Source organism: Solea senegalensis, linkage group LG12, assembly GCF_019176455.1.
Source record: "Solea senegalensis isolate Sse05_10M linkage group LG12, IFAPA_SoseM_1, whole genome shotgun sequence".
Classification (NCBI taxonomy): domain Eukaryota; kingdom Metazoa; phylum Chordata; class Actinopteri; order Pleuronectiformes; family Soleidae; genus Solea; species Solea senegalensis.
In genome coordinates, this window is record NC_058032.1 from 25,527,857 (window position 1) to 25,551,010 (window position 23,154).

At 42.0% G+C, this 23,154-nt stretch overlaps 1 protein-coding gene across 4 annotated transcripts in view; it reads left to right on the forward strand.

The window, feature by feature from the left end:
* pcdh1b (protocadherin 1b) overlaps positions 1–23,154 on the forward strand; it is a 150,586-nt gene that overhangs the window by 61,522 nt on the left and 65,910 nt on the right. For all 4 annotated transcript variants that reach the window (XM_044041160.1, XM_044041159.1, XM_044041162.1 and 1 more), the window contains exon 4: positions 15,599–15,818. In XM_044041160.1, coding sequence (XP_043897095.1) covers positions 15,599–15,818 — 220 coding nt within the window. The remainder of the gene's footprint in view (positions 1–15,598; positions 15,819–23,154) is intronic.

A 23,154-nucleotide genomic window follows, 5' to 3' on the forward strand; every position in this document is an offset into this window, starting at 1 on the left:
ATTAACGCTAACCGTAAAAACTAATTAAAGCACATTTTTTAAACCCCTCTCACTAAATTTAAGCGCCGACCGACAGTAAACAACAACAAACACGGCGCCATCGCTCTCAGCCCGCCTCCCTGTCATTACTGCCACTCTGGAACGCCGTCGCTCGGTTAACCGCAGCGTTCTCATGACTCCGCCCATTCCACTAAACCCCTAACCCCACCCGAAGAAACCACTGATCCACAGAACCACAAGAGCGGTCCTGCCAAAACCAATCGACACATTCCTGAAGAGGAGGAGGGAAGTTTGTTTTTCTGAGAGAGAGAGAGGAAGGAGGGATGTGGGAAAAAGAGAGCGAGGCTAACGCAGTGTGATGTATTAATCACAGTCAGAGGTAATTGAGAAGCTGAGCAAGGAGCGGGCGAGCGAGCTGTCCTCCATCACTGTCTCATTCTCTCTCTCTCTCTGTAAACACAGCAACTGTAGCAACTGAATATTAATACACTCACACTGTGTGTGTGTGTGTGTGTGAGTGTGTGTCTGTGTGTGTGTGTGTGTGAGAGCGCTCACTTACAGCTGAAGTGACTTATAGTGCGAGTGTCCTTACAAGCGTCCATGTTGTTATTCTCTATTCTGGCAACAGTGAAGTGTGTGTGTCTCTGTGTGTCTCTGTGTGTCTCTGTGTGTCTCTGTGTGTCTCTGTGTGTCTCTGTGTGTCTGTGTGTGTGTGTGTGTGTGTGAGAGCATAAGGCAGCATCTCCACAGTGTTAGCATTAGCTGTGGGTCACCCTTAGCCTCCCCCCTGAAGCTGACGCTAATGCCCCCCCTGCTTTATTGCTGTCATTAGCGCTGCTAGCTAAAGCTAAATGACACAAGGTGCCAATAACTGTGGCTAAGCCCCGCCCCCCCCGAGCACAGACCGTCCAATTGCCAGCTTTGCAAATTCTCACGGAGATTGAGCTTCTGCTGTCCCGGTGTAGGCGACCACTTTCCATGCTACCAAGCTAATGTTTGCTAATCAACGATGTTCGTCGTAGCTTTTGTTCACTTTCACGTTATTATTTATATTAATTTCTGTGTGTTACGGTCACAGAGTAAAGGTGTCAAACTCACGGCCCGCGGGCCAAATGTGGCCCACGCAATCGATTACATTTTGTGAGACGGATCAGACATATGATGCACTTTATACCAAGTCTCCTCCAACTTATGACTGATTGAACTGTGGCTAAGCCCCGCCCCCCCTAAAACCCAGATGATCCAATCATCAGCTTTGCAAATTCTTTCAGATGTTTCGAGTTGAGACTTCCACCAACTTCAGTTAGCTAGGCTACCAGTTTCTATGCTAGCATTTTTTTCTCTGTTAATTCTCGTGGTTCTTTTTTAATCCCACATTTTGTTGGATTAATTTATAATATGTATATATAAATATTTATACACATATATACACAGTATTAAACATGAAAAAGCCTCTGAGTCAAAAAAAGAGAACAATACAAGGGGGGGGGACAAGGGGACCCCTTTTTTGCCCGAGGGCCCCAGAGTGCCTTGTAGCGGCCCTGTGGTTTTCTTCACCTTTGACCCCTCGTTGTTCAGACTGTGATATGAAACAGACTGTTTCCTGTGGTCGTTTCCTTTATGATTAATCATCGTTTGTGTCGTATCATTTTTACAGATAACGGCGTTTTATTGTGATTTGTATCACGGACGAGGGGAAAATGATCGGATATGAGGGTTCGGTCGTATCGCACTTCACTAACGACGACTTCCTGCTTCTAACCCTCTCACATACACACACACACACACACACACACTCTTTTGTTCCTTGTCTCTGCATCTTAACGAACGTTGTTATTAAATTATCCTCCGCCTGACAAAAGCCAGCGTCGTGTTACCGACGACAGATTAACGGACGTTTCCGCTGCTTCTCTGACTTTAATTACACCCACAGACCTTTTTTTTTTTTTAACTCCTCTGTGTTTTCCCGCTGGTATTTTAGCCTTAAATTTGCCACTAATCCCCCGAGTGATGTTGTGCTTTTCATTCTCAGTCGTTTGAGGAGAAAGTCGTCACTTTGTGCTCATTATATTTGAATTCTTCAGGAACGGGAAAACGGCCGAGAATCCTAACGAGCGACTTATTTCTTTTTAAATTGAGACGCGGCAACGAGGATGTGACATTATTGAGATAATTGGTTTATTTAGTCGTGAAGTTAAGACTGAAGGACATCGAGGAAACTTAGGCAACGGCGACAACGCGTCATCTTTTAGTAACGTTACAAAAAAACACATGATAGTTGTATTATAGTTAAAAAATATTAGATTTTTTTTATTATTTTACAAAAATTTTATCTATGTTTCCAAAGATGTGACAAAATGTAACATAAATAAATTACCGTAAAATTTTTATTAAAGTTACACAAAACTTATGCTTCATTTAACAAGCAACTTACCTGATAAAAAATACCTTAACGTAGAGTTTACAAGTTTTTTTTTATTTTGTGTTTGACTTTACAAAACAACTTTGTACATGTTTATAAACATTTTACAAAATATAGCGCTGAAAAACTGCTTACCTTACAAAAACACTGTTTCAAACTTACAAAATTTCAAAGACTGATGTTCTAAATTTTTTAAAATACTTTAAAAATAGTTACTTTGTTATCAACTTTTTTAAAACTGTTTTTTTTTTTTTTTATAAAATTTTAAAACATTTAGTAAGGCAATGTTGTACCATGTCTTATGTTTGGGGCGGAGCTTGATTGGAAAGCGGCGGGAAGTGGAAAATGCAGCTCGCTTTATAAACTTACTGATACCAGCTTTAACCTGGCAGTAAGTTTTCTGGTTGTCATGGGAACCATGAAGTAAAGCTCAGACACGTTTACAGGTTTACTGGCAGGGGGGAGGTCAAAGGTCAAAGAAGACAAATACTCACACACGTCATTAAGTTTTCTTCACATAAAACTTCACGTTTGCTTTGTTGTAACTCTGATTAAGTGTGTGTGTGTGTGTGTGTGTGTGTGTGTGTGAGACCTCATTTCCCACACACCTGCCCTGCACTGGGTCAAAGGTCAGCTGACTGAGCAGTTACTGTGTGTGTGTGTGTGTCTTTTGTTGTGTTGATGTTTGTCTGTGAGGGTGAACATGTCCTCAGGTGCTGGGCGTGTGTGTGTATGAGGGGCGGAGCCTCTGTTTGTGGCCTCTGTTGCTGTAACTGAAACGTTTGTGTGGCGAAGTGTCACCACCTGTTGTTTTCTCTCGGTCTGATCCCACAGTGTGTGTGTGTGTGTGTGTGTGTGTGTGTGTGTGTGTGTGTGTGTTTGATTGTTGGATCACAGTCGTATTATTTTCCTCCGCCCGGCTCCTCCTCCTCCTCCTCCTCCTCCTCTAACTGCTGCTGTTTTTAAAAAGTTTGCTTTTACCAAACATGAAACGGTCAGACAGGAAGTCAGCAGCGAGTCTGTAGTTTGATTCCCGGGACAGTTTGAACCTGGAGACGAGGATTCTGCACTGTTTTCTTTTTTAGAGGAAAATAATTTTCAGTTTGAGTTTTCAAACTTATCATTTATCATCTATTCTCCTCTAAATAATGAGTAACGTGGTTATCCATCCAGTTGTTAGCTTGTTAGCTAGAACAAAAACTAGCTTGCTACTTAGCAAAACTAGCTTTTAAAGAACATACTTGACACCTAGTTAGCAAAACTAGCTTGCAAAGAACATACTTGACACCTAGTTAGCAAAACTAGCTTGTAAAGAACATACTTGACACCTAGTTAGCAAAACTAGCTTGCAAAGAACATACTTGACACCTAGTTAGCAAAACTAGCTTGTAAAGAACATACTTGACACCTAGTTAGCAAAACTAGATTGTAAAGAACATACTTGACACCTAGTTAGCAAAACTAGCTTGTAAAGAACATACTTGACACCTAGTTAGCAAAACTAGCTTGCTATATTTGATCATATGGAAGGAGGAAAAAAAGATAAATAAATGGAGAATAAAAGTCGTCATCATTTGGTCGCCCGACGCTTCACCAGTTCATCTGTCTCAGTCTCTGTGAATGAGTGAAGGACATATTTGAGCAGTTTTAGTCGCGGTTGTTTTACAGTGAAGTCTCAAACTCATAAATGACTTTTTCTCTGCACTCGTTTATCAACGACTTTCTTCTCCTTCATTGAGATTCAGGACGAGCTGCTGTCTCTGTGTGTGTGTGTGTGTGTGTCTCCCCCCTCTCTCTCTCTCTCCCCCTCTCGTCCTGTCTGCTCCGGCCTGATTAGACTTGGCGCTAGCATTAGCGTTAGCCTGTCCCCTCTGTCTCTTTTGGCTAACGCTGCAGCAGGTCCTTGGCAAAAGCTAGCAGAGCTAATCCAGACTGGATGCTAATGAACTCTGGCCGGCGTCCACCGTCCTGTCCTGTGGAGACGTCTGTTTGTGTCAAGCCCAGCGGCTAACTGGCTAACACACACACACACACAGGAGCAGGCTAACTGGCTAACCCTGCTAGCTGCTAAACAACATTCCAGACTTGCAGCTGCAGTTTTTCACTTGAACTTGAATTTCAGATTTATTTCAGATTTATTTCAGTTTCTCTGTCACAGGAAATCTTTCACTGTTTCATTGTTTGACAGATGAAACGACATCGACCCTCAGAGAGAGCGGCGACGTCGCACAATCTATAAAAACCAAAGAGAAGTGAACACAAGTCCAGTCGTGTATGAAAGTGTTTTTACTTCCACACACAGAGGAAAACATCAGCTCAGCACTCGACACACTACGAGCAATAATTTGATTTTAATTGATTCTTTATTCTCGCGGGTTTTTGTACGACACCAGGAAAAAGTGCAGAAGCAGCGATTCCTTCATTTTCAATAAATAAAATAAATATATGAATGAGGTTATTGTACAAACATGTATAAATATTTCATCTTCTCTCTCTGAGAACTCATTTTCATCGTCATCCAAAGAGAAATGAACACACGTGAAGGACATTTTACGTCAATGAAAACATTAAAAAAGTCAATAACATCTCCAATAAAATCAAACATATGAACATAAAAAATCATTTATATTTTTGCCTTTTAAATATTTTTTACAGTGTAACTTAATAATCCAACTATATAATTATATAAACTCTTAATTTATAGCTCTTTGCATTAATTTTGTCACTATGACTATTTGTCGATGAGCTTTAACAAACTCTCAAGGCCTAATATTTACATTTTATTTGGATTTTATGCTTTAAATAATAGTAAACGGACTAATAATGTTAATGTGAGGCATATTTACTTTAGTTACCAATAACAAGCTTGAACAATGGCTTTCATGAAAGGATTAATGTGTGTGTGTGAAAATATGAAAAATTCACTGTCTTAAATTTTGCAAAGTTTGGCAAAATTAAGTAATTTTACAATATTGAGTAATTTTTTTCAGATTATTTTTCTCTTAAAACAAGAATCTATAAATACATTCTAAAAGGTTTTATTTATTTATTTTCTATAAAAACAATGATTCTAATAAAATTTGACTTAATTTTACCGTGGCTGTTTTTGCAGTGTACATTTTTACCTGATTGAACTGGATTTATTTCAGATTTAACATTTCAGGAGTATAATTAAATCAATTGTTTATTTAAATGAAAACAAGAGGCTATTCAGTCATTACTTATGCTGTGTGTGAGTGGGACAAAGCGCCCCCTGCTGGCAGAGGAAAGAAGAGGGCGATAAATCATCAGCTGTTTGTCGTTTAAAAGATTTAAGGCTGCGTTGTTTTTAGCGGCTCCGGGCGTCAGAGTCGTCTCCGAGACACGGTGCGGTGGAAGCAGATGTCGGCGGCAGGTGGAGGCGGCAGGTGGAGGCGGCGGCGTGCCGCGCCCCTGACCCTCACTTTTAACGGCGTGTGCAGAGGTTTAGTGCTTCCTGTTAAAGAGGAGAGGAGCGGGCGACCAGCTTCCTGTGTCTTTATGGAGGAGGAGAAAGTGGTCATGAAGCGTCCGTCAGTATCTCTGTGGGAGTTTTACAAACATCAGATTATCACCTGGATTAAAGGCAGAGCAGGGGAACAACTGGCATTACACTTTTAAATTTAGACTTAATCCACTAATTCACATTGTCCACATGGTTTGAGTACGTCAGGGTTTTTACAGTGTGGTGCACGAGGCTGTGACACAGTTTAACGTCTTTATCTCACTGTGAGACAGACTCACTCTCCCACACCAAAGCCCATAGAGAAAATCAGTGATTTTAACATCACACACACACAGGAGCTGCTGAATAACAGTAAGAACAGTAAGTTAACTACCATGACTTCAAATGTCTTATTTTGTCACTTCGGCATTTGAAATACTTAATTTAGACTCAACTTAGTGACACAAAGTGACCACACGAGGCAGCAGTGGACCAGCAGCTCCTGTGTCCCCGCGGGCTTAAATCACCGATTTTCTCTATGAGGTTTGGTGTGGGAGAGTTTACGGTTTAAAAACGTCAGTTTCCTGTTCCTGAAAAGTCTGTCTCACAGTGAGATAACGGCGTGAACGTGTTCCGTAGATATCGTAGACTTATACTGACGTAGATTTTATGAAGCGAGTCTTTTATTAAGTGGCTAAAATCTCTCTTTTCTTAAAACCCTATTCCGTCAGTTTGGATCTGAAGTATAAAAAGGTTCTTTGTTGAGAAAACGGACGACGTGTCTCTTCAGCCGAATTGTTTCCAGAACCTTCTCCTTCCTGTTTCTCTATTATATTTATTCTCACACTCACCGTGACGCGGCGGTCCGTCACGGTTTTCCTTCCCCCTATTGTTTCCCAGACAATCGAGTCGACCTAAACACTCCTCATCATCGCTCCCACTGCGCCGCCGTCGCCACTGCGGTGACTATTTTTACCCGTACGTATGTATGTATGAGAGCAGAGCTGTGGCCTCCTCACCTTAGCTCCACCCACCCCCCAACGCCCCCGTGTGGTACACCTGCACACACACACACACACACTGTAGCTGAGCTGGAGACAAACGTCCTGAAAGTCGCTGTGATTTATGATCTTCATGTATGGACGGGAGAAAAAATAGAAAAGGGACTGAAGGAGAAACCAGAGCTCACAGGACAAATGTACACACACACACACACACACACACATGCTTTTTCTGGCAGCCATTTTTTAAGTTCTTCCTCTTTTTCCGCTGTTTTCTTGTTTGGTTCTCCAGTTCAACATACTTCAGCGTACACGCTTCATTTGAACTTCAAAACATTCAGCTTGATCAGGACATTATGGCTTGGATTTTTCGTATCAGAATATTTCACACTTTCTGAGATATTCAGTGTTTTTTGTGAATTTTCCCCCATTGAAATGAATAGAAACAATCTTCAAATACAAATATTCAGCTTCTCACTCGTTCTACATACTTTATCAGAGAAACTTCATTTAAACTTCAAAAAATTCAGCTCAATCAGGACATGATTGTGTGTAGTTTGGAAACAATCTTCAAAAACACAAATATTCAGCCCCTCACTAGTTCTACATACTTTATCAGAGAAACTTCATTTAAACTTCAAAACATTCAGCTCAATCAGGACATGCTTATGTGTAGTTTTCTAATTGGAATATTTCATACTTTCTGAGATATTCAGTGTTTTTTGTGTATTTTTCCCATTGAAATGAATTAAAACCACATTCAAAAACACAAATATTCAGCTTCTCACTAGTACCTCATACTTTTATCACAGAAACTTTATTCAAACGTCAAAAAAATCAGCTCAATCAGGACATGATTGTGTGTAGTTTTCTAATTGGAATATTTCATAATTTTCCCTACAGAAATGAATGGAAACAATCTTCAAAAACACAAATATTCAGCTTCTCACTAGTTCTACATTATCATAAAAACTTAATTTGAACTTCAAAACATTCATCTTGATCAGGACATGATTGTGTGTAGTTTTCTAATTGGAATATTTCATACTTTCTGAGTATTTTTCCCATTGAAATGAATTAAAACCACATTCAAAACCACACATATTCATATTTCATGATTTTGTCGCTAAAGTTGAACATTTTTAAAGTGTCTGTCGCGCTGCTCGGCCTGGCAGAAGCGTGAACACAGCATCAGAGTTAGAGATTAACGGGATTAAACCAAATCCCGCTGCTTCTCCCTCTATGCAGACGACTCGCTGATCTCGGCTCAGCGTTCTCCTCCTGTTCCACCTCTGAACCTTTAATCCAGAGCTGTGACGGCGTCTCTTCGCCCGTCAAGCTCCGCCCTGTTTTGCAGCGTTACGTACTGCAGCTTTAAAGGAGGGTGAATGAGTGTCTGCTGCTCTGAATGTGTCCATTTGTCTTATTTTAGAAAGGGCTCATCCTCCGTTATAAAGTCTCTGATTCATGAGCTAAGAGTCTAGATTGACCCACTTCACGTGGCGGTGCTGGACTTCCTCTGTGTGTGTGTGTGTGTGTGCGGAGAATCCGAAGCGTCACGCTAATAACTCCGAGTCACGACCTGTAAAACTGGAAATCACAGTTTCCTCTGAAACTGGACGACAGACGAGTGAATCAAACCCCAAAAATTCACCTCTTCTTCTCTCCTCTCACCCTTTCATCCTCCCTCGCTTTTGTCCTGGAGCCAATTATAACCTGAGAGGAGGAGGAGGAGGAGGGGGGGGAGGAGTTTTCAGGGATTAACATACCAGAGCTGTCAGCTGGAAACCACTTCATCCCACTTTCTGCTGTATTTTTTTTACCTCTTGATTCAAGTTTTTCCTGTTCAGTAAAAAATAAAAGCTCTAGTGAATGAATGAATAAATGAGCACATGAATAAACACACACACACACACTTTTCCTCAAACTTCCTTTCATGGAAAGAAATCCATTAAATATCAATGGACATTTAAGCATTTATTTTTGAACAAATTGTTTAAAGACAAACGTTTAAATGCCGTTAAAAAAAAAAAACCTTTTCAATGCCTTCAATCCAAAATGGCCGCCTTCCTGTTGGGTTTGGCTCATGGTCATGATGTCATATTTTCTTCATCACAACCTTCTCCACGCTTGTAGCAATTTTCGTGCAGGTGCGTCAAACCCGCTCTTGTGGGCGGCACGCTCATTGGCCCCTCCCATGTCCAATTTTTCCAACGCACATTTTACCGAAACCGCTTTCACGCGTCAATTTTCTAATGCGTGAGTTTCGGGTCACGTTCGGGTTTTGAAAATAACGAAATAACCAATAATCTGCACCGTAATCCGCGCTCGGATGCTAAATTAGGTTCATTTTGACACCGTTTTAGTCGAATTAAACTTCAAAAGCAGTTTTCTTGTTAGTCTCTCTTTTAAAAACACACAAAGAAATCCATTTACGTTCAAATGAAGGACTTTTCGTCACTATTTTTATTTTTAAAAAAAAAACACTAAATGTTGCGGCTAACATGCTAACATTATTACCAAGACAGCTATTGTACCTTGTAACTGCGATTGTAGCTTTATTTATTTTTTCAAAATTGGTTTAATCCACAGGCAAAGCATGTCTGCCATAAGCACTGTAGTCCTCATGGAGTCCAAAACCTGGTCCTAAAGAGGCAGAACCTAACTTCTCACCATGACAACTGAGCGTCTGATCCTAACCCTGAACCTAAAACCAGGTCTTAACCAGTGAACAGCTGATTTAAGCAGAGACAGATTTCCTGTGGTCCTCACAAACATGTACGTACAAGTACAAGTGTGTGTGTGTGTGTGTGTGTGTGTGTCATAAACACTGACCTTGTCAGGACCAGTCGTCCTCGTGGAGACCAAAACCTGGTCCTAATGAGGCAGAACCTCACACTAACATTTGATGATTGTGGCTGTGGAAGTAAAGTGGGTTTCTCAGTCAAGTCTAATCCAGAGGTGTCAAACTCGTGGCCCGCGGGCCACATGTGGCCCACCACTGACTCTCATGTTATAATGAGTTATTTCTGTAGGTTTTTTATGTGAAATATCATCAGAAATATTATTATTTTGATGTTTTTTTCACTTAAACTGGCCCCGACTGACAGGACCAGACCAGACTAGACCCTTAGGGGCCCCCAGGGGATTTGAGTTTGGGAGCTTGAGTGGGTGTTCTTGCATTTTTTGCCTCACAAACACTGACCATGGAGACCAAAACCTGGTCCTAATGAGGCACTGGTTGGATTTGCATTGTGGTTACGGTTCAGGTTCGTGATCAGAGTTTGTTTAGTCTGTTTAAATGAAAGGAAGTCAGTGGAGAGTCCTGAGAGGAGTAGCTGCACAAACCTGTGTTGCTACAGTATGCAGTGTGGTAGGCAGGTGTGTGCAGATGGAATTGATGCTCAGATGCAGATACAGTTTCAAACAAAGAAACAGCATCAGCACATCAACGCTACACTTCAACAAGAGGCAGCACTTTTCTACACACACACACACACACAGCAACACACACACACACACACACACACACACACACACACACACAGCAACACACACACACACACACACACACACACACACACAGCAACACACACACACGCTGGAATGTTCAATAAAATATCGATTCAGCATAAATCACAATCCCGGCTCCTCAGTGACAAATATTTCATGTTTATATGAAGTGTGTGAGGCGTCAACTCTCCCACACCAAACCCCATAGAGAAAATCAGTGATTTTAACGTCACAGCACACAGGAGCTGCTGATCCACTGCGGCCTCCATCACTGACTTCTACTGACTTATTCTGTCAATTCGGCTTTTAAAATATTTCATTTAGACTTAACTCAGTGACACAAAGTGACCACACGAGGCAGCAGCGGACCAGGAGCTCCGGTGTCCCTGTGAGCTAAAATCACTTGTTTTCTCTATGGGGTTTGGTGTGGGAGAGTGAGTGCTTTACAAATTCAAAAATATTTTTTTTGTTTTCTCTCCATCCACCCATCTCCTCTCTCCACTCAGATTCACCTCCTTTTCATCCTCTCACTCCACATCTATTTTCCCTCCTCATTCATTTCCACTCGGATTCAACACAGTTGTGTCGAATTATAGCTGCTGTGTGTGTGTGTGTGTGTGTGTGTCTGTGTGTGTGTGTGTGTGTGTGTGTGTGTGTGTGTGACAGAGAGCATGTGTGTGTGTGTGTGTGCATGCATACTTGATAAGGACAGACTTTTATAAGCATGCACAATGCAGCTCACACCCTCTTATCTCACAGAGGAGGTAATGAGGATCTCACACACACACACACACACACACACACACACATAGACACACACACACACACACACACACACACAGTTATCTCCCTCTCCATGTCTCAGCTGACAAACAGCCAGCGAGGCGTCGTGCATTTCTCCTCTCACTGCTTTTTAATCATCTCTGAACAATGTGGCCCAGTGACGGCCTCCTCCTCTTCCTCTTCCACCTCCTCCTCCTCCTCCTCCTCCTGCAGGAGGTGATAGAAAAGGAAGAGGAGGTCAGCTCCTCTTATCAACCTCTTGCCCCTTCTTTTCCTTCCTGTTTCTCTCCCTCGATCCGTCCTTTTTCCTCAGTCTCTCGCCCTCCGTCCTGTTTCCTCCTCCCTTCCTCCCCACCTCTCCTCCTCTTTTACAGCTTGTCGATCATCCTTCCCGTCTTTCCTCCACTTTTGAATCCCTTTACCTTCCTGTGTTCCTCCTCCTGAACTCGCTGAATAAAACTAAAACGTGTGAAGTCGCCTCCTCCTCCTCCTCCTCCTCCTCCCTCTTCTTCTTTGTTATAAAGTTTTCATCTCTCTGTTTCTGACAGAATCACAGATCAGTCGCCGCTTCATCTCCTGACGCCTCCTCGTCGAGCGTCACGTTAAAAAAGAGAGAAATCTTTCATTCTCACTTTTCTCTCCTCCACCTCTCGCCGCACTTTCTCCGCGACCTCACACTCTCCCCCCGCGTGGCGACGGCGACGAAGGTCACGCTATTATGGATTTGAGGGAAAGCGGCTCGTCTTCATCGCGCCTCCTTGTTTTACATTTAAACTCCGGAAACTTCCGCGTGAAAGTGCAGCGCTGGCGGTTTCCTGTGTGAGGGCGGCGGCCATGAATCCTTGAATTCTTAATTCCCGACCTTCCTCGCCATCGCGGCGTGGTCATTATATACGTTTGGAAAGTCCAGACGTGGAATACTAATGTGCAGAAAATGGAGGACGCTAAATGCTAATGAGGAAACTTCTGTTAATCGTCAGCAAAAGTCACAGAAAGTTCATTTTTATTTATCTTCTCTGTTCAGACGCCAACGCTTTCAAGGATTTACTCCTTGTTCTTGTTTTCTTCAGATAATACAAGCGAAGAAGAACAAAACAGACTCACTCGACCCAGTCCATGTGAACGTTTGTGCTCAATGTTCCTTCTTAAAATACAAAAATATGGTGTTTTTAGAGCCAACAGTCAGACTTTGACTGTAGACTACTCAAAACCTCTCCAGTTATTCCATGAATCCATGTGAACGTTTTTGGCAAATTAGAAGGAATTCCGTTGAAGCGTTCCCAATGAAACACACTCACAAAACAGGAAATGTGTCGTAAGAGGTCGCGTTATTCCAAATCAACTCAGTCCAAGTGAACGTTTGTGCTCAATTTGACCGTTTTCCTTCCTGAAATGTGTCCTTCATGGGTCAAAAAAGACCAAGAGTGATTTTAAACTTTGACTGTAGACGACTCAAACTTATCTCCACTTAATCCATGAATCCATGTGAACGTTTGTGCTCAATTTGACCGTTTTCCTTCTTAAAATGCGAACGTCTGTGAACGTTTTTGGCAAATTTGTGTGTTTGCAATAAAATTCACTCACAAAACAGGAAATAAGTTGTAAGAGGTCACGTTATCGCAAGTCAACTCAGTCCAAGTGAACGTTTGTGTCAGATGTCCAGTTTTTGTAGTTCTTCTCCACGACCATCAAAATCTCCAAAGTGAACGTTTGTAACAAATTTGAAAGGATGTTGGTGAGATGTCGTTCGTAAATCTTCTCCGTTCGTTCGCGAATCCACGCGAACAGCGTTTGACCCGACGCTGGAGAAAAAATTAATCCATTAATCCATGTGAACGTTTGTACTGAAGCCGAACAAATGGGAGTTTAAGGTTGTTCCTTAGATTTTGGACCAGAGGGACGAACATTCATACGGTCGCCATGACTGATCACCATGAGAGTTAGGACAGGCAGCAAGTGGGCGGGGCCTGTGTTGGTGGAGGAGGGGTTTGGTCTTTAAATTCCTCTGATCTGCTCCATTTTCCCCATGATGCAACCTGCTGAGATTGCACTTCTATTTAAATCGAGCACACACACACACACACACACACACACACACACACACACAGGTGTTGTGTGTGTGTGAAGGTGACAGACAGTCATTTGAACGATTGGCTGCTCTTTGTTTGTTTGTGTAAATATAGATTGTGTGATTTATTGTGTTAATGCTGTCCTATTAAGTGTTTATTAATATCAGTCTGTCTCTCCACCTGTCTGTCTGTCTGTCTGTGGCGTGACTCCACAGAGAGCCAGAGTGAAAAACTCTGCGTCGGCTTTAAAATGAAACCAAACTGCTGCGTTTGCATGTTTTGTGTTTTTTTTCACCTCTTTGCATCACAGTCCAATATTTCCCCAAAGCTTTTATGACTTCAGTGTTTTTCACACTTGTCAGGCTCCCGGTCCCTGAAAGCATAAAGAGATGTCTGCTGCAGATATGAGGAGCGCGTACGTGAATGTAATCCAGCGACGAGGAGGACGAGTGTCGCTCCACACCTGAGGCGCGGCCTTTAAACGCCTCGACTTAAACACTACTGTCATTATTATCAATGATGCTCTTCAAATCTGACATTTCATATGGAAATGGAATCCACTTTTAAAGGTGCAGTTCACCTAGAACCTCAGTGAGGACACTGGAAACCACTCACTCTCCCACGCCAAACCCCATAGAGAAAATCAGTGATTTTAGCTCATGGTGACACAGGAGCTGCTGCTCCTCTGCTGCCTCGTGTGGTCACTTTGGGTCACTTAAGTAAATCTAAACAACAGATTTCAAAAGCCGATTTGACAAAATAAGACATTAGAACTTAGTGATGGAGGCAGCAGTGGATCAACGACTCCTGTGAACTCCTGTGTGCTGTGACGTTAAAATCACTGTTTTTTTCCATGGGGTTTGGTGTGGGAGAGTGAGTGGTTCACAAAGTCCCGTTTCCTGTTGGAAAACGTAGTTTAACGGTGAGATAAAGGCGCAAAAGTGTTCTTCACATGTCGTAGACTTAAACTGAGGCGTATTTTATGAGCTGCGTCTAATGTGTTTTGCTGGCAGCCATTTTGTCTTCACTGTGAATGAGTCCTCGTGGTTCTCAGCAGATTCAGATTCAGACGGCAGCAGTAAGAGCAGCAGTCTGTCGCCTGCAGCTCCAGGGAGCCACACGTTTGATGCAGCAGCAGCAGCAGCTTCAGTGTGTCCACAGTGTCCACACACAGACAGTTTAAAGGACACGTCCGCCGAGGCTTAACTTTCTCTACATTCACAGTTTTCTGAGCGCGTGCAGAGGGAATTTAACGCTCTGAAGTCATTTTCTGTTTCATTTCCAGTCCAGGCGTTCACACGACGGTGAAACACAAAACCACGCCGTGTGATGTTTCTTTGCGGTTTTGTGGAGCGTCAGATCGGACCGATCTGGGCACTGATCTGTTGGTTTGTCTGGTTCACGGGCCAGGCCCTGCCGCGGTCGCCATGGTGACGGAGTATCTGCTGAGCCAGAGAGGCTCTTTATCTGCCCGGGCCGGTCGGTCAGGTGTGATTGAAACGTTTGACCGCATGCTGTGTACCTTTGAATTAGGACGCTGTTTGTTTGGCAGTGCTTAGCTCGCACTCTGTGTGTGTGTGTGTGTGTGTGTGTGTGTGTGTGTGTGTGTGTGTGTGTGTGCAGCGTCTGGAGGATAATTGCATTTCAATTACAAAACCATCAAAGGCTGGAGAGTCGGCCGGCGAACCTTCCACCCCCTGAAACACTCGGTAAATGGAGCAGTAAAGTGCGTGTTCAGCCTGCTGCTTCTATTAAAAACCAGTGTGCTTCATGATAACATGCTGCCGCTCTGCGGGACGAGCGCCAAACAAACAAACAAACAAACAGACAGACAAATAAACAGACAGACAAACAGACGGGTCCATCTGCAGGCCTGGAAAAGCCTTGAAAGCCTTAAAAACCTCTGGAGAAAGACACAAACAACGTATACGAGACACTTTTAAATGGTGGACATTTGCAGGATTGATTGTTTTGTTTGTTTGTTTATTTGTGGATGAATGAGAACCCTGGAGAAGAAATGCAGATGGAATCAGGGGAGAGCCAAGCGAGCTGCAGAATCAAAGACAGAATCTCAAAAAGGACTTCTTTAAAGTGGAACTAAGCCCTGAAACCTCTGGTGTATACTGCCCTCTCTGGTGAAACACACGCTACTGCACTCTAATGCTGTGTCCGCACCGAGCGCGTCTCTCGTGCCCATTGCGTCCGAAGGTTACACTTAACATTTGCAGGTGTCCGGGCGCTGGCGAGTATGTGGCGTCAGGCGGGGCACCGCATCCGGCGTGAGCGCAGCATCAGTTTGAATCTTCCAAACTAATCTTTCTTCTTCTTCTTCGTCTCTGTGTCTCAGCTCCCTCACCGCCGAGTGACCTTCTCCACGGCCAACCAGGCCCAGGACCTGCAGGACGCGTCCCAGCACAGCTACTACGACAGCGGCCTGGAGGAGTCGGAGACCCCCAGCTCCAAGTCATCATCGGGGCCCCGGATCGGGCCGCTGGCTCTGCCCGAGGATCACTACGAACGCACCACGCCCGACGGCAGCATCGGCGAGATGGAGCACCCGGAGAACGGTAAGACCAGGTGGAGTTTCCCCTCCCTCTTCTCCTCTTTCCACCATCCATGCGTCCTTGGATTAGGGCTGGGCCATATGAGGACAAACAATGTATACACAAATATAATCTACTGTTCTCTAATCTCTACTACAGGATCTTAAAATATACACTTATTATTACCAACAAAACAAACAATCACTTCTCTTCACTGGGTGTAATCTGATTACTTTTACTGGATGTATTCTGGCTGGATGAAATCAGATTACTGAGGGGGTTAAAAATCACATTAATTCAGCCGGTGCAATCAGACTGAATTAATCTGACTATGTTAAAAAAAACAAGGGTTTTAATCAGATTGTGTTTAGTGTATCTAATTATGTTACTTTAGCATACATAATCAGATTATTTCAGTGGACACAATCAGATTATTCTAGTCAGTGTATTAAGATTACCTGGCTGGATGAAATCAGATTACTGAGGAAGTTAAAGTCATACTGTTTTGTGGGTCTAATCTGATTATATGAGTGTATCTAATTCAGTTACTTTTGCTTACTTTATCAGATTATTTCAGTGGGCACAATCAGATTATTATAGTGAATGTATTCGGATTACCTAATTAAAATCTGTCTACTTCAGTATCAGATTATTTTTCTTTACATCATCAGATTAATTCAGTGCTCTTAAACAGATTATGAAAATGTATGTCATCCAACTATTGTAGCATACATTTTCTGATTTTTTTTTTACCAGTGGACACAATCACGTTATTCTCGAGGATGTATTCAGATTACATAGCTATGTGAAATCAGATTATACAGCTAAAAAACACAATTTCATTGTTACAAACGACCATATCGACTATAAATAATTACATTTGAAATGAAAGAAGTGACTTTTTTAAATATTATTGTTGATTCAATGTATTTTTTTCATCAAATAAATATGATGATTATCAGTGTAACAGTCTATCCATATATAGCCCAGTCCTACCATCCACACACATACACACACACACACACTCTTCATGACTCACACTTTTTGCAGCTCTGTGTCAGAACTCGTCGCGTCAGCACAAACTTTAACCTCATACTTTTTTTAAATCAGATTCCCACAATCCCCGGCGCCGTGTGTGCGTGTGCATGCGTGTGCGCGCACGCGCGTGTGTGTACACACCTTTTGTCAAAGAGGTGTGCGACCTCACGGCGGCCGCAAACACAATCAATATGCAACATAATCAACTCCCGCGGCTTTAACGAATTAACATCCCAATTATGTAAATCACACGGCGCCTCCGCCCTTCCATCAGCTCCACTTATAGATCCTCACAGGGAGGCTAACGCTAACACAATACGTTTCCTCGCTGCGTCCTCAGCTGGTTTATTTATTTATTTATTTATTTTGTTGTTGTCAGCCGGTCATTATGTGCGAGCGCTGATATATTACACAATCCGTGCGTTGCCTGTTTGTCACGGACAGGAGAGCAGCATGGAGCTCATTTGTTATGCTAACAGGCTGCGGGGAGCGGTAGCTGCTTAACTGTGGCCTTGTAGCCGATATGAAGGGGTGATGAGATGCTAATGATGCTACGTTAACATGCACATCCATCTGACTGTCTCTATTTCTCTCACACACACACACACCACACTTTGTGCTCATGTTTAAACCTCTTAGCATGTTGCTAATGTGATTTGTTTTCATTTAAAGTCTCTAAAACAAAAGCAGCTTCGCTTAAGAAAAACTTAAATGTGTGAACAATGCTAATGAGAGCAGACTGTGTTTGTGTCTGAAGCTGTGGAGAAAGTGTGTTTCTGTGCTCACGGAGTTTAGCCGGGTGTGATTAAGAGCAGACAGACAGGAAGTGGTGAAGATAAAACCGCACACATGTGTGGTGTTAGTTTGTGCATTTATTCTTACTTACTAATGTGATGCCTAAACAGAGCTCGGGGGTGTTGTTAGTTTAGCCCGTTAGCTGTACATCACCACAGTGTGAGAAGCAAATTTAGTCACTTTCTTTTCCTATTTGCACGTTTGACGCCCAGTTTATCCCATTAGCATCATGACACGACAACATGGAAGCTAACCGTGGCTTATTTTGTTTAAATCTTCCCATTTCAAAGAGGAAGCATGAAAACTTTGCCTTTGCAGTCTTATAGCTGGTTAGCTGCAGCTAATTGGCATAGCAGTGGCCTGTTAGCTGTAGCAGAATCTGCTAACATACTACTCACACTGTATCACGTTTTTTTTAATCCAGTGTGGCGTGAAGTGTAATCTGTTGTTGTTGTCGTCGTTCTGCTGAGATTCTGGAAAACAACAACCGTGACAAAACTGCTAGCGCGGCTGTTAGCGGTGTGAAGTGCTTTAAACCAAACCAGTGCAGTTTTCTGTTTTTAACTGCGTTTCTCATCCATTTCAGTGACATGTGAGCATCTTATTATATTATCATAGGCCTATAGAAGGTAATATATATGTGTGTATATATATATATAAATGTGGTGTATTTTATAGGGTGTATTTTGTACAAATATATGCTTTTGGCTGAATTTACATTGGAAATTGACATTTTTCAAATCCAAAAATGCAAACTAGCGCCTACATGAGAGAATATTAAAATATAGCCTGTTTGACCAAATTACTGCAGTTCTCTGTGTAATATGCTAATACATATATACATATGCAGATTATAGTGTGTGGAGTTATAGTCTGAATTTATGCGTTTGGCCTGAAAAATATCCACAAAAAAGCAGAATTTGGAGAATTTAGTCCTGAAATGCAAACTAACTTCCACATTAAAATATCACCTGGTAAATAATGAGAACGTGAGTGTGTGTGGAACATGATGGGCCTGTTGGACGCGCTCCCGCGTTCTTCACAGGTCGTTTACTCGCCGTTTTGTTTTACGCCTCCTTCGAAACGCGGAGATTTGATCGTGACTCGGCAGCTGTTGGCGTTTATTGTTTCCACTTTTACAGCTAATTTTCCCTTTTTAGTCTAAATAAAGTTCCCCGTTTACGCACTCTCTGCTGCCAAATGATTAATTAGACACACACTCGTCTTTGTTTTTTTACATTTTTATATGATGAATACTAACGCCGCCGCCGCCACTCATTGTTCTGCTTTGGCTGCTAACGCCTCGTTTTCACTTGTGCCAATTAAAACCAGCGAATTAAAAAAAGTTGAAAGTGGAGAAAATATAAAGAGGGAGAGAGAGAGAGAGAGATTCAGTTTAAATGTCATTGCTGTCTTTTTTATGAGGGTGAGACGACCAACTCTCTCTCTCCCTCGCTCGGCCCACAGGTCGTACGTGTGCCGTCTGTAAACACAATTATTCACAGCTGCTCGCACGCCCACAGGCTACTGCCACCCAGTGTGTGTGTGTGTGTGTGTAAGAGAGAGAGAGTGTGTGTGAGTGGCTATACCTTCACATACACAGTGGAATGAGGTCAGGGTTATTTTGTGTGTGTGTGTGTGTGTGAGAATAGTAGTGTCGTACAATCTTCCACTTTGATGGTCAAACATGTTTTAGCTGCGGGTGTGTGTGTGTGTGTGTGTGTACACACGCTAACAGAGAGGTCAACAGATTACAGCTGCTCCTGTGAGGATTAACACAGCACCACCACGGATACACTTTACTCCCCGAGTGGGATTCAAAACATGGAACCTTTATTGCTACAGCAGGGAAAGACAACACACCAGAGGAGGAAGAGGAATTTGTTACGTTTCTACAAACCACCGCGTTACATCACACGCAGCTGATGACTCAGCATGTTTTTCTCACCGTAATCCTCAGACGATGATCAACCTGGAAACACCAGATTGAATCTTTTGTGGCGGAACAAGTAAAACATTGTTTCATTCACTAAAGATAAATCACGCTTAAAGACTTGTAATTATGTAATAGTCATCAATACGTTATTTGTCGTTAAAAAAAGAGGAGACTTCCCCAGCATGTGTACAGTGACCTTTACCCTTTGTTACACTATAAGGAAATGTAAATAAATAACGCCATTATGTGAAACCATAACATATAAACCACAACACACAACGCGGAACCGTAACACGTAAAACACAACACATAACCGCAACGCGTAAAACGTAAATGGTAATGCATAACCACAGGGTGTAACACGTAACACATAACACGTAATGCTAGCACGGAACTGTAGCATAACGCTTTATGTGCAACATTAACACATAACCATAACATGAAAAACATACGCACGTAATGCTAACGTGGAACCGTAATGTAACGCGTTATGTGTAACAGTAACACATAACCTCAGCGTGTAACCGTAGCACGTGAAACATAACCGTAAATGGTAATGCGTAACCGCAGCGTGTAACACATAAAACGTAATCCTAACGCGGAACTGTAGCATTACACGTTATGTGCAACAGTAACACATAACCATAACATGAAAAACATACGCACGTAATACTAACGCGGAACCGTAATGTAACGCGTTATGTAACACATAACCTCAGCGTGTAACCGTAGCATGTAAAACATAACACGTAAAGCTAACGTGTAAAACATAACCGCAAATGGTAATGCGTAACCGCAGCGTGTAACACATAACACGTAATGCTAACACGGAACTGTAGCATAACGTGTTATGTGCAACAGTAACACATAACCATAACATGAAAAACATAAGGCGGAACTGTAATGTAATGCGTTATGTGTAACAGTAACACATAACCTCAGCGTGTAACCGTAGCACGTAAAACAGTAACGCATAACCGTAACACGCAATGCTAACGCGGAACCATAGCGCAACGCGTTGTTATGTGTAACAGTAATAACCATAACATGTAAAGCGTAACGCATACACTCTAACTTTGACACTTAAACGTAAAACTAGCATAATGATCTGTTCTGAAGTGTCGCGTTAAACCATCTCTTTTAATCGTACACATCCATCTCCTGTCACTGTGACATAAACGTATAGCTACGTCAGATTGATACGTAAATACATCACATGACTGAATTAAACTCACTCACATGTGAGCACCGTATAATAACATCGTAAGAAAGTGACGACGTCTTCTCCGTGCCACGTCCATTTTCATCACTTTTAGTCCACGTTGAGATTTTCTCTTATTTCTCTCTTTTCCTTCCTCATTAAACACATTTAACCATAACTTTGGTTCTTCATTAACTGGTTAAACAGACGATAATGAAGCAGCACATGTTTCTCTTAACGAGATTGTTTTTTCTCTCTTATTTTAAAGCAGTGAGTCAGCGGAGTGGCTGTTTTTAAGTGGCCTGTTTTGGCCGTTTCCCCGTGTTTCTCCTCTGCTGCTGCAGACGATCGATCAGCAGATCTGTGCGTCAGACAGAGTGATGAAGAGGAGCGTCCGCAGACGCACACTCACACACTCCGTTTCCCCCGCGGCAGTCGCGCGTATCTGCGGCTCGAATCACATCGTTTGTCAGCGAGAATCTGAACAAACGCGCCGCGCGGCTCAAACTTGTTTTTGCTGCGACTTTTCAAACTGAAATGTTCTCACTTTTTTGACTGAACCACAACTAAAACAATGTGATTTCAGACTTTAAACTGTAGGGGGCAGTGTTGTGCCTGCCAGACGTTATTCAAATAATAATTAGAAGAAGAATTTAACGTTCTGCTGCATGTTCAGTGTTTAAAAAGGTCAGTTTTCACTCATTTTCCCACCGTTTGGATCATTATTGTTCTCCTCTATGCAGATGATTCACTCGTCTTTTTCAAAGTTACCAAAATTGTTCCAGAATGATGTCGTTTTTAAAAAAAGAGACAATTACACTATATTTTTATCGCAATCATGCACTTCCTCATACTTTAACTCTTAAAATGCGTCTAAAATAAATCGTAATCCCTGTAGTTGACATTTTTGTGAGGGACAAACTAATATTTTCAAGTAAAAATATGAAAATATTGAATCAGAGAAAGAAAACGCAGACTCCGTCTTGTGACACATTAAAATAAATCACTAGGACTGTATGTTGACACTGTATTTCTCATGTGGTTATTTACATAAAAATATGACATTTTTATTGATTATTGAGATAATAAAAATTCACCACAATAAACACATTTTGAGTTCTTTTTGCAGTAAATGAAAAATTATCCTTTATTTAGACATGAAAGATATTTTACTATCTTTTTATTCTGCATTTATTCCTGTGTCGCTGTTATTTAAGTGTTTTCAGGAGAACTTAAGTGCACTTAAGTAAAAGCATGTGACCGGTTCTGCCGTCCCACCTGGTGGACGGATTATAATCCACATACACTCGTATAATCTGGACATAATCCAGGCTTCAGTGCAGATGTTGTTCTACTTACATGACATTATAATAAAAACAAATGAGAATAAAAGTGCCGCGTCATGTCTGAGTTTCATGACTCGTGACATTTCAACAAAAGTCTTCTTTATGGACGCCGTCTTTGATCTGATGAGGTTGACATTTACAGAGCGAGACGGAGACATTTGAGAGGACATTAAAATGTCCTCATCGACAAAATAAAAGCAGTTTATTTACGGGTGATTGATTCATGTAAAATGTCAGTACTTTAAAGGTGATTTATTGTGTAAGAGACGATGATGGAACACACAGTTTATTCACATTTAAACTCTGTATGTTTTGGTCTGTTGCTCCGCCCACTGACATTTCACCCAATCACAGAATGTATAAAAATAACCTTAAAATGTAAAAGTACATGACACACAGAGGAATCTAAATAGTGTTTCCATTTAAAATATAATATTGTTACATATATGTATATACATATATATGTATATGTATGTATATTATATATGGCTGTGTGCAAATAAAACAATAAATAAGTCATATTAATAGATCCAATAACAGTGGTTACGTTTGCTTTACGTTATATTTACACAAACATGGTTGAACACATGGTTTTTCGCTCAGACTGTGGTCTGGTTCTCAGGTGGTGAGCTCTCTATCACTCCTCCTCCTCCTCTTCCTCCTCTTCATCATCCCTCTTTTATCCCCGCTCCCTGTAAATGGTCAGATAATGGACGTTAACTCCATCAGCGCGTCCTCGCTCCTGCTAATGCATCCCACTTCCTGTCTGTGATGGACAGATAGACGGAGGGAAGGGAGAGCGAGAGAGAGGGTGGAGTTTGTGGGATTTGAGTGAGTGAGTGAGTGAGTGAGTGAGAGATAGAGATGGAGGGAGAGAGAGCTGCTGCCTGACACTGATGGTTTCAGGATAACAAGCTGATTTATGAAGAGTGTGTGTGTCGAGAGGGAGGGAGGGAGGGAGGGATGCACTCATCTCCCCAGATGAAACCACATGCAAACATACTGTATTTGGCTACACACACACACACACACACACACACACAC